Raw genomic sequence first — 15,131 nt, forward strand, 5'->3', positions numbered from 1 at the left:
GCCACATTCAGAGTCTGGTCCAGTCCCGGAAAGTATCCTGTCACAAGTGGGGCACTTTTGTGGTTCTTCTGTGGGGGATTCTGGGTTTGAGGGGACGAGGAAGTGGCTCTGGTTATTTGCTTCTGTACCAGGTCGGGAGGGTAGTTGCGGGATGCGAAAGCTGTTTTCAGGTTGTTGGTGTAATGATTCAGGGATTCCGGACTGAAGCAGATTCGTTTGCCACGAAGACCTAGGCTATAGGGAAGGGACCGTTTGATGTAGAATGGGTGGCAGCTGTCATAATGGAGGTACTGTTGCTTGTTGGTGGGTTTGATGTGGACGGACGTGTGAAGTTGGCCATTGGACAGGTGGAGGTCAACGTCAAGGAAAGTGGCATGGGATTTGGAGTAGGACCAGGTGAAACTGATGGAACCAAAGGAGTTGAGGTTGGAGAGGAAATTCTGGAGTTCTTCTTCACTGTGAGTCCAGATCATGAAGACGTCATCAATAAATCTGTACCAAACTTTGGGTTGGCAGACTTGGGTAACCAAGAAGGCTTCCTCTAAGCGACCCATGAATAGGTTGGCGTACGAGGGGGCCATCCTGGTACCCATGACTGTTCCCTTTAATTATTGGTATGTCTGGCCTTCAAAAGTGAATAAGTTGTGGGTCAGGATGAAGCTGGCTAAGGTAATGAGAGCATTTCCTTTCACGCCGATCACCTGCCACCCTACCTAAAACCTCTTTCCTCATTCCTTTGTTTTTATATATAATTACTATTTTTTAGTTTATTTATATTATCTTGTTTCTAATTCTGTTTTTTCTCTATTTGTTTTCTTAAGGCATTATATCTTTTACAGGATGTGCTATATCTACACATTACACATTATAACTTTTAACTACATTAGAGGTAGAAAGTACTTCATCTGTGTAGTCCATGGTTTTTCTTTTCCGCAAAAGAAGTGATACACCTTATAATTTATATATTTTTCTTGTACTGCATAGTTTTAGGGAAAAAAACTTGTGAAGTACTTTTGGTCAAAACTGAAGTATTACCTTAGAATGTTGAGCAAAGTTTGCATACATATTATGCTGCAACTGACAGAAGACTGTGCCTTCAGAAGTATTGACAGTGATATGAGTTCTTTGCAGGGTACAAAATTCAGTTGAAATACTATAAATTCCAGGAGCTGGAAAAATTTCTCCTGAAAAATAACAAAGGATAAGTGCCATTAGTGCAGTAATTTAAACATCATATCAAGTTCATTTTACATAAGATACCTAGATAGTTGAATACACAATTTTATTATTAACATCAGAGTTAAATTTATAAGTCTCAGTACATATACATAGTATTTTCTATTCTTATATTATCAAGACATTGAATCTTCAAGCATGGTGACACATTTAGAAATTTAAAAAAAATGGTCAGTATAGAAATTAGGTAAAAGATGCTGGCAGAACTGAAGTTGCAAATGCTTGGACCGTTTAGCTGGTAAGAGCACTGTCCATGAAATGCAAGGTTCCAGGTTTGAGGATTACACTGTATTTCACACTAGTTAACTATACATGGCACCAGATGACACCATTTCTGCATTTCAGCATGTCCCATAACTTCTAATAATTGTGGCAAAATCTGCTTTTAGATAGTATAGTGTCCGATTCTAACCTCAACCTCCTTGGCTTCTGATAGAAGATATCACATGTTGCCTCCAAATATTTTTATCTTCCACTACTCCCTCCCAATAATTTATCCCCATCCTGTTGCATATTGTTTTAATTTCATTTACCCATGTACTCCTAGTTCTCCCTCTTGGTCTCTTACCAAATGATTTCTCCACGAATATTCTTGAAACTACTTAATCCGCTTCCATTTTCATCAAATCACCTGTCGATTGAAGTCTTTTGTAATTATTGCACTCATTATTGTTGCTCGTCGTGATAGCATGTAGGTTTTGGTGTTGTGTATTCTCTTCCAGCTTTGGGATTCATTATCATAGTACAGACCAAGGATTTTCCTATAAACTTTGTTTTCAAATATGTGGAAGTGACGTCCTTCCATTTTAGTTTAATTACATGTTTCTGCTCTGTAGTTTAGGACTGGTCTGATGATTGTGTTACATAGCTTCATTTTAAACAATGGAAAATCCACGATGGAATCACAAAATACTATGAAAAGGATAGACTGCTACTCACAATATAGAGGAGAGAGAGAGTCATTGACAGGCACAACAAAAATCTGCTACACCTTGGAGCTTTTGGAGAAAAGGCTTTCTTTTAAAGTAGAAAACACATGCACATTCACACAAGCACAACTCTCATATACATGACCACTCTCTCTGCCAGCTGAGACCCCTGCCTGCCTGCGACTCAATGTCTTCTCTATTTGGTGATTACCAATCTATCCTCTTCATAAAATTATAGCTTCATGTTAGTTTTACTTGTCAGTAGTTTAGACTCTAGAAGTTTTGTATAGAGCAGTATGATCTATTAGCATTCTGCAGTCTGATTTTCACTTCACTTGTCTCTGATTTCGTTTATGTATCATTGTGCCCAGAAATTTGAACTGTTCGGCACTTTTGAATTTTGTTTTCCAATTATTAAATGCAACTGACTGTCTTGTTCGTATCTCCAGCCTTGACCTATGATGCACTTTGCTTTCTTATCATTTACTTTTAGTACAAGATTGGATGCTGCTTCTACAAGCTTGACAAATAACTGCATATCTCTATTTCACTGTTTTCAATGAGCGCTATATCATCTGCATTTGTTAAAACTTTATTTCTTTGGAGGATCCCAGAAGACACTAGCTTCAGCTTCCTTACAACTCTCTCCACGGATGCATTTAAGAGAAGAGGAGACAGAGCTTCCCCATGTCTTGGTCCCTTTTTATTTTTAAAAATGGTCAGATTTTATTCTATTTAGCAAACTACTACTCATATTTTCACCAATGCACATTTTACAAAGATTAAGAAGATTGACTGGAAATCTCAAGTCTGTTATCACATTCCACAGACTTTGTCTGTCAATAGAGTCATAAGCTTTCATAAAACTGGTGAACAAGTAATATAATTTTTCTTTACTTTCCTGTATTTTTCATTTATTGTTTTGATTACTGATATATTATCAGTGGTGGATCTATTTCTTTGAAAGGCATTTTTATAATCCTGATAATATTTTCTGCGTATGCTTTCACATGGTTAAGCAATAAACAAAATAAAATCTTACAGACTGTGTTAACTCCTCATATTCCCCTATAGTTTCTGAAGTGTTCCCTGTCTTCTTTTTTATGTACTGAGACTACTGATTCTTTCCAGTCTGCTGGTGTGTTCTCAGTTTCCCAGGTTAACTGTGTCACGTGAAACTAACATCTGTGCAGTGGTTCTTCTCCATATTTTAATATCTCAGCAGCAATTCTGCTGCTCCCAGTTGTCCTGCCATTTTTAGGTATTTCTACTTCTCAACACATCTCCACATGTCAGTTCTGGAATTTAGTTATCATTAGGGCTGGTGCTGGAACATGTAATTGGTGATTCTGGATCAGAACAGTTCTGTAGATTGTCAGAGTATTCCTTTCTTGTTGATAAAATTCTGCATGGTTCAATAATTATATTTTCACCCATAACCTTCATCACCTCACATTTGTAATTAAAACCTCTTCGTTTAGATCAGTTGTGGCCAGAGAAGCTATGTGCCAACTGTAGGCTTGATGGACAAGCACTCCAGTGCCATGCATCAGAAATTGAGTACCAGTCATCTCATCATAATCCAAACGTAAGGGCTAATTTACCTAGTACCCTAACTATGCCCATCTATAAATCAAGATAACTCGTGAACTCCCCCTCTGTTGCTGCTATTTGGCTCTGGAATGAGCTACCCTGCACTCTGTGCACAATTAAATGTCCTGTTGCTCTAAAGGAAGAGCTGAAGCACTGCCTCCTGTCACTCTCTAACAACTCCTCAAAAATCAACATTTATAGTCAGTTTTCACCCTGCCAAACAGTAACGTAAATGTGCCTGCCTTCTCCCATTCACACTTCTTGCTTTTTCATTTCTCAGTCAGTCACATCACTTTACTTTCTTTTCACCCTTTTTAATAGTATTGTGTAGCCCCCCCCCCCCCCCCCCCGCTCTCTCTCTCTCTCTCTCTCATGCTCATGGCTGTATACTTCCCAGTTTACAACTATCTCCCTTTATCTTGTCTCTATTGTTGTAACCATGGACAAATGTACTGTGTTTTCTTTCTCTTTCATGCTACAGTAATCACAAAAGTTGTATAAATGTTGTATACTAGAAGTAACTTGTGTTTATTATAATGAACATAATATGTATAATGGCTGGTTAGATGTGACAGAGAGTCTGATGTCCCAGAACTTGCCAGGTTTAGTAAATCAACAAATAAGTAAATAAATATTACAGCCACTTTCCTCCCACACTCCTGACTCAGGGCACATGAAAAACTCATTACTGATTATGACATGTTGCACAAAATGAAATGCTGAAGCATTTCACAGTTTTTGTCACATTTTTACACCCTCGGTATTGCAGTAAGGAGATGTATGTGAATTTTGAAAGTATTTTCTACATCCTTATACTTTATTTACAAACACTTCTCACTAGACATCCACACACACAGTTTTCCTTCTGCAACTAAAGTTTCCAGACATCCATCTTCAGGACAATATCCTGCATAGCACTCAAATTGTCGTACAATATAGAACAGAGTCCAGAAATGCTCCTTGCAATTTCTGTATGCATTCCAACTCATTTAAATTAAGTCGTCATAAATGGCACGAAAATAGTTTTGATGCACAGTAGAGAATGGTGCCCACTGAGATTCCTACGTTGTGTGGAGTACCTAATTTGTAGTTCACAATGCCATTTCTGATGTGCTTTGCTAATGAAGAGTCAACCTTTATGATCGCATGAATGAAGGATTATTTAAAAAACCAGAAAACTTGTACAACATTTAACGATTTCTAAATTAAAAGTCATTTTATATGAATAATTTTCATGAAGTTTACCTGTATTTCTTGTGTTTTCAGATGAATTTTTTCGGCAAATTGAGAAAGGGTGTTCTGTCCCTCAAGTATAAAGTAATTTGCGTTATCTGCATGATATACACTAGAAATTGCATCAAGAATGGTGCAGCACAATGCAGGGCAGTTCGATTTAAGAAAAACAGATTGTAGTACTTGAAAGGCCTGTATATTTCTCACACTGGCTCCTGTAAGAATGAATAATTAGTTTCAGTTAATGAGGCAAATTAAAGCATAAGTTCCATGAAAACTATATTTAGGTGTAGATGGACATAAAGACTGAAAGAAAATTCTACATATCAGGCAGCAATAGGCATGAAAGTAAAGGTTTTTGCAAATACTATCTCTTGAACTTCAATAAAATTAGTTTGGATACATGGCTGCAACATGAAATAAAAACGAGATTTAACATTTCAAATTGCAACGGTACTTGGGGGGGGTGATGAAATTTTTGAGTAGTCTAGGGTTAAAAAGGAGAGCCATTCAGGGGAAACACAACATAACAGGACTAAACATGAATTATTACCCTTTTTCTCTTATCCTTTCAACAGTGTCTCACTCGGACCATACTGATGGCTCCACCAAATACTTGAACTACTCAAATACCTCCAGCTCTTCTCATGTTTGAAAAGCAATATTTCTGTTTTTTTTTCCTTTTTTTTTCTAGTTCTACCACTACACAGTTAACAGCTGCCTACTGCGAGTATTATTTCTTTATCTTTTTCATGTTAAATTTGAGATATTCTATGTATATAGATGTTGATGCCAAAAGAAATATTTAACTATTTTCAGTGGCTCAATAGAATATTTCAAACTGATTATGTATATTAGATTATGCTAAAATTACACCTGTAATGCATGTCGTTATTAGCTAATGTTAAGACAGTAACGAATGCACTGCCATTATGTTTGACAAGTATTTTTTAAATAAACTCTCCAACTGTTTCCCTTACCTCTCCCTGAAGGCTGCGGCAATGAGAAATTGCTGATTTTAAAGAGGGAACCCATACTAGCCTGGCTAGGGCGTAGTTCAATGTAACCACACATCGCAAGAGAAGCCACCATCAGAACCAGGTTACGGATGGCTTCTTGAGATTCTGGGCTAGTGTCATGTTCTAACCTAAAACATACACAATTTATGTATCAGTCCAAAAGAGGCATATAATATGCAGTGTCATTAAGTGCACGATTTTTCCCCTCTCATAGTTCACATTTGCACAATGCGTTAATAACGTAAATAATATCCGCTAGTAAGTATGAATTTCTTCAATTTTCAATGTGTCAGATTATAAGATATCTTATGAAAAATAACACAGATCTGATTACCATATAATGTATGATACTAGAGACAGAAACCACGAAACCGCTGGAAATCTCTTACTTAATATGCTCAAAGGAACATCATTCCTAACAACTTTCGACCATAATCTTGCAAATATGCAGATATGTTTGACAGATCCATGCCAAATATGAAAACAGGCTGGTTAATACAATAATTACAAAGCCCAAGACAGTCTTCAATAGTTTCGAACATTCCATTTCACAAATTTAACACTGGGCTTTTATGAGCAATTACACTTCTCATTATTAGCAGTGCTATCAGTCATAGCATGTAGTCATATTTTATTTTATTCACTGTGCACTAGTTCTAACACTTACATTGCACAAGTTTAGTGAAACATCACAGTTTAAAACTCAAACTCATTGCAACAAGTCAGTTCACATGAAGTAAATAATTTCTTCATAATGTAACAGTTCAAAGTGGTCCTCAAGGGCATGGCTTTAACCCAGCACCATACTGAGCATTTCCCTAATGTTTCCATCTGTAACTGCATTTCGAGACATCATTCACATGGGCCTTCTTCAAGGTATGTATGGTGACATCTGAATTCAGCCACCCATTTCTTAACTGTTCAAAATTAAGGAGTAAATTCATTAGAAGCCTTCACACTAACTTTGGAGGAATTTATGCAAGCACAAATTCATTCGGCATATAGAACTTTATGACTGCATGGAATATCGGTTCATAAATTTGAACAAAATATATATACAACTATTTTAAAAAGCTGTATTAATAAAACAATGCTGGAATCCTTAGAGCATTTCCTGGAATTAAGACAGGCAACATTAGTGCATTACAGATAAGTCAAAACACTGTCTGAATGTAAGTTGTCTCTACCAAGATGTTTATATTATTTTATCCAACCCTTGCTCAACACATCTATTTGCTATTTTTACCAGTCCTTCAGCTTTACTTATTCTGGGTGAGCACCAAGCCTCAATAAATTTCAACAATGAGCTCTTCCCACAAGGCACTTTATGAAGCACTAGTAGATAGTTTGAGCATGTGCTCATAACTAAATGCACAATAGGATGATACATCCACATCCACTGTGCACTTGAGATTGAGCACACACTTGAAACTGGCTTTATAACGTTTTCACTTTAAATAACAGGCTGGTGGAAACTATGTCGCCCTTTAAATCCTTCAACTTATCAGTACTTCCTATACATAGGTCCTTTTGAAACACAATATGCAAAAGCTGACTTTGCATTGAATTTTATAAGCATTTTACAGTGAGGCAAGCAACAATGGGAATCACACATTGTTCACAACAGAATGTTTAAGCTGCAAAGTCATTTAAAGAAACTCAGAAGCTCTGTTCAAGCAATGACTTACTTCAAAAGGAATTCGGACAGGAAAACATAACCCTGACAGCTGCGAAAATCATCAAGCAGTGTCTGAGAGACTTCACTGGAATCTTTCAGGAAGCAGAACACAGTTACAAACATCTCAACAATTTCTAGGGGTGTCAGTTCTTGAACTCTTTGCATATTTTCAATACAGAGAGCTACACAACCCTTATCTGAAACATAAAATGTTACATTAACACTGCAATGCACAAGTACACAAACAAACATTGAAAGTAAGGTATAAGCAAGCTTTTAAGACGACTCACAAGACAAACAATGGCAGTAAAATTTTGGAATATTCAATGCACCTAACACGAAATATTTTATATAACACACTTCTTGCCTACAATTCTGACTGATCATTGAATGAATATAAAATCCTTTCCTCTCTGCTTCAAGAACCATCCATCATATACCCCTGTGGCACAGTTCTTCAACATTCACAGTTTCTAAAGAAAAAACATAGTGATTTCAGACCCAGAAATAACAAGTCAAAACTGTCTTTTCTTTGAGAGAATAGAGTCATATTAAGATGTTACACATTTCTCCTATACTTGCACTGTGTCTTTGGCACTGAAAAATGATGAAGCAAAATCAAGGTGGTTTGTTCCACTGCTATGGATTCTAAGATTTATTTGTTTACAGATTTTTTTCTGTGGAGCCATCACAGTGATGACATTTACAAATGTCAGAAATGATAGTATTACTATAATTAAACTTGCAAAATATGTTTTATACTGCAACCGTTGTACCTTATATCTATGTTATACATTTATTACATTACAGGTGAAATCCCAATGGTTCACAATTAAAAACAGTGTCTTAAAATTCTTGGATGAATATTAACATTTTTCTATCAGAAAAGATTTTAATATGGTTGTAAAATTCTTTCCCTGCATACACCTTAAGAAGTCCAATGTGTGGGCTTCCATCTGTCATTTTTAGCCCAATGTTGTTCTTTCCTGGAAACTGTTAAATTTGTCCTGGTGTTGTGTTCATGTACATCATTGCACTTGATAACTTACGTGTAAAGAATAAATTTTTAGGTATTTGTGCTGCATAAACACATCACGACATGAATCTCTACAGCACATACCATGTACAAGTCTTACAGCTCCTTTCTGTAGGAGCATTATTCTTTTTAAGTGTACATCAGCTGCACAGCATTACAGTTCAATCACATAACTAAGGAAGTGGTAAATTGTTCCATAATATACTATTTTTCAATGTTTGGCTCGATACTATCTTTGCAAGCTGGCTGAGAGGGTATAAGGTATAACTGACTTTTCCACATACAAAATTTGTGTGGTTATTTCATCACAGATTTTCAACAACATACATACCTAGGAATTTACAGCTTTCATTTTCTGTAGCTGAGATGTTGCATATATATGGGTCATTCAAAAAGAATGAGCCAGAGGCATAATTACAGAAACCAGTACCTGTACGTTAGAAGTATTGACCCTTCCTGTTGAGACACTTGTCCCACTGTGACACAAGGTGGTGAATGGCTGTCTCATAAAATTCCTGGGGCTGTGATGTTAACCAGTTCCACACGTAAAGCTGGACGTCATTGTCCGAGGTGAATCATTTGCCTCTAAGCTGACGTTCTTCTCTGACCAAGATAGTCTCCTTCTGATTCACTTCCTGCAGCACAGGACAACAGTGAATGCCCAGTATTACTCACAAATCTTGACGACCCTTTGCCAAGAGATCAAATTGAAACGACAAGGCAATCTCACCTGTGGGGTCATTCTGCTTTGCAACAATGCATTGCCTCATACGGCCAACATGCTCGTGGCACTCCTGCAAATGGGAGGTTCTCAGCCATCTTCCATACAGTCTGGACCTCTCTTCCTGTGATAAAGCCAGTTTTGGTCCACTTAAAAAGGCTTTGATTCATTTTTGACGACAATGTCCAGCTGTACATGTGGTAACTAGTTAACATCGCATCCCCAGGAATTTTATGAGACAGCCATTCACTGCCTTGTGTCACAAAGGGACAAGTGTCTCCACAGCCAGGGTCAATACTTCTAACATACTGGTACTGGTTTCTGCAATTATGCCTCCAGCTCGTTTCTTTTTGAACGCTCCTTATACATTATTTACATTGTTTTCATGAGAACCGCCCATTTGAAATACCAGTAATTGAGCTTTGGTGACATTCACCTTTAAGCCCTGGTCTTTGAAGCACTTAATTACTTCTCTTAGACCACTAGTAGCAAAAGATTCTAGTTCCTTACATTCTCTCCCATATGCATAGCTTATTATATGGACATTAATGGGCTGTGCAATGCCGTTAATATATATAGGGAGAGAAAGGATTGAGCTGTGAGGTACACCTTTTATAACCTTTTCACTAGTGGACTGAACGTTCATAATTTTATCATCTAGCTTGAATGACAGTTTAGTGCATTGCTTATGATTCAGCAGGTATGTGGCTCGAGGATTCCTGGACTTCAGCTTTCTTTTTCAGAAGTAACCTATGGTTTACCGTGCTAAAAGCTTTTGTCAGGTCTAAAAATATACCTGCAGTCTACATCATCTGATCCAACAGACAGTAAACTTCTTGGAAGAACTGCATAAATGCTGTGGTTGTACTTAGATCTGAAGCCATGCTGCAAATCTACAAGCAGTGTGTTTTGAGAAAAAGGCACTTAGCTGGGAAAGGGTAATACTTCCATATATCTTATTAACGGTGGGTCTGGAAACATCTTCCTTACTTCCCTTTTTATACACCAGTTTCACTACACTTATTTTTAGGACAGTTGGATACATATTGTCACTCATGCTGCAGTTAGTCAGGTAAGTAAGAGTTCAGAGATTCTTTTAAGCACACCCTACTAATAGCACTGGATATGCCATCCCATCCAGATGAAAATTTTTCTTTAGCATGCAACTGCCTTGCATACTTCCTGCTCATTCACTTCCACACGTTCAAATTCAGTACACCGAGTGAGGTGACATGGGATCTCTACCTGTGCATCTATAATGTGGGTTTACTGGTCAACAGAAATGAAGTAGTTATTAAAAATATTACATGTAGTTTCTGATTACATGCAGTATTTAGGCTTTTTTTTTTTTTCAAAAATATTACATATAGCATTTGCGAGTTTTTCAATGTTACCAGCAAGACTTAAGCTGAATGGTTCAGTGTTCATCTCGCTAGGACATTTGCGGTACTTGCCAATCAGCTCCCATGATGTTTTACTTATGTTGTCAGACTGTTCTATTGGTTTACTGTTAATCTGCTTCCTTAGGTTAGCAATTTCAGTTTTAAAACTTTTCTTTGCCCAGCTGTATTCTTCCTTAAAAGCCTACAGAGCAGTAGCTTTATAAAACAGGTTTAGATGGTATATACTCTGCCTGAGCCTAATGAGATTTCGTGGGAGTTCCCATTTTGGCAGTTTTAACTACCTTCTGGATTTCTCCGACTGGACAGCAATATTCATAATGTCTCACAAGGGTTGAGTACAACTCATTCAATTTGTCATCAGGCCCTTCCTTTCACCCGATACACATAATCATATTTCTCATTTGCTAATTTGTATTTAAGAATGTTAATGTTTAAGGTATTTAGAGTTTGTTTCTGTAGAACAATTTTCGTTATTTTTGGCACAGCTGAATTCATGCACTATCATCTTACAGAAGTGATCAGAATAATGAAAATCTAAGCTACTGTAATTTACCTTATCTTTGACATTTTTGTTGATTACAGCATAATCCGTTCTAGTGGAGTATGTGACTGTCATTTTACTGTCACAGTTTACTATATTTATAAGATTATATGAGCTTAATACATCACTAAGTTTCAAGTTTACTCTACTATTTGGATTTGCATTTATTATAACCAATCACAAATGATTTTCTATTTTTGCAAACCACACATTCAATGCAGCATTTTGGTTCATTGTACACTTAGTCTGAAGTTTACTGCACAGAGTTAGGTAGGTGGATCTTACATCCACATTAGAGTAAGCTGAATTGGGTTGGTTTCAATTGTGTGTGAGAGAGGCACAGCCATTATTCTTCAAGATGGTTTAATTCATTTCTATGTTTATCATGTAACAATAAGGATCATTTTTGTCAGAGAATACATACCCTCTTATCTACAATTCTTGGAGCCACACACAGTGTGAAGGGAGGACAGTCCTTTTAAGATGTAAAGAAATTAAACTGATTATTTATTTTTCCTGAAATACTCCTGCATGATATCTATAGATAACATTGCTAGAGTATGATTTCATTTGTTACAATCACAGCAGTCACTGCCTATTACTCCAAGTAATAGGGATGATTGTCTAACCTGTTCAAAATAAGGGAATATCCATACATGCATTTCCACTTGTGACACTGAGTTGGTGGCCTATGGCATTCTTCCCCATCTACAATCAAGTTTCAGTGGGGGCAAAGACATGATAAAACAAAATGGTATATTCTCTCTGAGCAAGAGAAGACATTTGGAAGGCATCTTAGGAACAGTTCCGGCATAATGAAAAATTCAAATGTCCTATGGGATAATCAATAACAAGACCACCTCAAATGTTTACATACCATGTTTATTAGCAATCTAACAAAAACTGAATGAAGGTTTTCACCATACCAAATGTAGCCATTCCTGATGCTGAAATACTCTTCTTGTGTAAATATAATGTAACTGGATAGATAAATAATCTACTCAACAAACAGCAGTGGGAGAACACACATACAAAAAAGGTTTTGCTTATGCAAGCTTTTGGTGCCAGTGGCTCCTTCTCCCAGCAGAATGCTTAAAGGGGAAGGAAGAGGGGTGACATAAAAGGACTGGAGGGATTTAGGAAAAGGGGTACAGTTCAGAAAATTCACAAAGAACCCCGAGTCAGAGAAGGCTTACCGGACGGGATGAGAAGGAACGACTGATTGTTGGGGACTGCATCAAATGAGATTTGAAAACCTGAGAGCTTAAAGGTAGACGACAGGGTAATATTCAATACACATATTTCTGCTAAAACATTGTGAAGGAATTATTAAGAGTGAAAAGCTAAGTGCATTCTATGTGATGGTGGAAGCAGAACGCCAAAAATAACGCAGGTCAGAAAATAAAAGATGCAGAAAACGCAAACACAGTGAAGAAAGGAGTAGTTACTGTGAAGAAATACTGAGACAAAAGAAATTACTGTAAATTAAGGCCACGCGGGTGGCGAGAACCAAGGAAATGTTGTAGCGCTAGTTCCCACCTCCGGAGTTATGAGAAACTGCTGTCTGGGGGAGAGAATCCAGATGGTAAATTTGGTGAAACAGGTGCCAAGGTCATGACTGCCATGTTGTAGAGCATGTTCAGCAACAGGATATTGCGTGTTGCCCTTATACACCCTCTGCCTATGCCCATTCATCCTAATTGATTACTTGGTGGTAGTCATGCCGATGTAAAAGGTCAAACATTGTTTGCATAACAGCTGGCATATGATGTGTCATTTACAGGTGGCTCTCCCTTCGATAGCATGTGTGTTACCAGTTACAGGGCTGCTATATGTGGTGGTAAGAGGGTGCTTAGGGCAAACCTTACAGCAGAGATTGTCACAGGAGTAGGAGCCATAGGGTAGGGAGATGCTTGCAGAAGGAGCTCCAGATACTCAAGAGTTTGGGAGGGTGACAAAAAGCTATTCTAGGTTTGGTGGGCAAAATCTCAGACAGGAAGGATCTCATTTCATGGCATGATTTAAAGAAGTTGTGGCCATGTCAAAGCAAATCATGCCCTGAAATGAGATCCATTAAGGCCACCCATCTGACCTTGATCCATTTCTTATGTCTGAGCATTTTTTCACAGTCCATTTTAGTTTTCTACATCTTGCGTTTTTTAACCTGTCAATTTTTTGCCGTCCCCCCCTCACACCTCCGTTACATTAAGGAGGCAGGTGGCAAAACAAGAGAGGAAGTAAAGAGATCACAGCTTGCTATGTCACACACTGGTTCCTCCAAAAGTTTGCACAAATAAAACATTTTTTATGTGTGTGTTCTCCCGTTTCAATTACATTATATTGTCGAAAGTTGATTATTTTCTTTGTGATCTTCTTGTGTGAAGCAGGTCTCATCAGCAAACAAGACATGTGCAACTTCCTGGCAGATTAAAACTGTGTGCCGGACCGAGACTCGAACTCTGGACCTTTGCCTTTCACGCCAAGCGCTCTACCAACTGAGCTACCCAAGCATGACTCACACCCCGTCCTCACAGCTTTACTTCTGCCAGTACCTCGTCTCCTACCTTCCAAACTTTACAGAAGCTCTCCTACAAACCTTGCAGGACTAGCACCCCTGAAAGAAAGGATATTGCAGAGACATGGCTTAGCCACAGCCTGGGGGATGTTTCCAGAATGAGATTTTCACTCTGCAGTGGAGTGTGCGCTGATATGATACTTCCTGGCAGATTAAAACTGTGTGCCGGACTGAGACTTGAACTCAGGACCTTTGCCTTTCGTATGCAAGTGCTCTGCTCGAGTCTCGGTCCGGCACACAGTTTTAATCTGCCAGGAAGTTTCATATCAGTGCACACTCCACTGCAGAGTGAAAATCTCGTTCTGTAAGACAAGTGCAAATCAGCAATACTTTGTTACAGAAGACCCAGATCCAAATGAAAAGCTGATACAAAATCATTTGGTACCCGTCCTAGCCTCGACATCCACGTGGCGTTTGCCCACAACGCTCGGCATACTGGTACTTGAGGTGTGCTCACAGTCTAAGTTTGTATCCTAGGCAACAGATAGGGACCCTACGCCTCCTCTCTAACATTTTCCGCTCTAGCCCTCCCTCATCCCTGAGGAAGTAACTAACAGTTCTGGAAGCTTTTATGTTTTCCTATCAGCAATACTGAACATTTTGCCTCCTGAATGAAAAGTGCTGGCCAGTAATTTTGTGTCTTATTAATTACTTTCATCGATAGAATTTTCCTTTGATGCAACAACATTAGCAGAAAATATTACACGAACCTTTCCCCTGAACTGTGTCCTCTCATTTGACTGAGCCTCACCACTGTTTCAAGGATGGTTAGATATTAGAGATACCGATAAAACTGTGCACTTGCAGTTTATGATATGAGTTATGTCTGCCAGAGAACTGCAGTTGACACAACTGAATACTTATCTTCAGTTTCCTCTAATCTACTCAATGCACAATAACGTCAGTGGCCAAAGGTATATCAAAAAAGTCCTTATACAAACAAATATATAAATGAGGAAAAGCCACTGTCACTTTATTCAGCACTCTCAACATTTACGCACAGAAATTCAATGTCTATAGAATGTGTGCCGCAAATAGACAAACTAACAAATATATTCAAACTCTTACTGATCTACTGCCCCAATGATTACACGTACTCTAAACGAACACTTTAAACAATATGTAAGGTAATATGGATTGCCTGACATAAAATATTTGTTCTAAAAT

General features: G+C 37.9%; 1 protein-coding gene across 1 annotated transcript in view; it reads right to left on the reverse strand.

Moving 5' to 3' along the window:
* Positions 1-15,131, reverse strand: part of LOC124777290 (WD repeat and FYVE domain-containing protein 3) — a 299,899-nt gene that overhangs the window by 254,130 nt on the left and 30,638 nt on the right. The window contains exons 6-9 of the mRNA XM_047252642.1: positions 7,699-7,885; positions 5,972-6,138; positions 5,004-5,206; positions 1,036-1,184 (exon numbers count right to left, since the gene is read on the reverse strand). Coding sequence (XP_047108598.1) covers positions 1,036-1,184; positions 5,004-5,206; positions 5,972-6,138; positions 7,699-7,885 — 706 coding nt within the window. The remainder of the gene's footprint in view (positions 1-1,035; positions 1,185-5,003; positions 5,207-5,971; positions 6,139-7,698; positions 7,886-15,131) is intronic.

This window comes from Schistocerca piceifrons, chromosome 1 (assembly GCF_021461385.2).
Source record: "Schistocerca piceifrons isolate TAMUIC-IGC-003096 chromosome 1, iqSchPice1.1, whole genome shotgun sequence".
Classification (NCBI taxonomy): Eukaryota; Metazoa; Arthropoda; class Insecta; order Orthoptera; family Acrididae; genus Schistocerca; species Schistocerca piceifrons.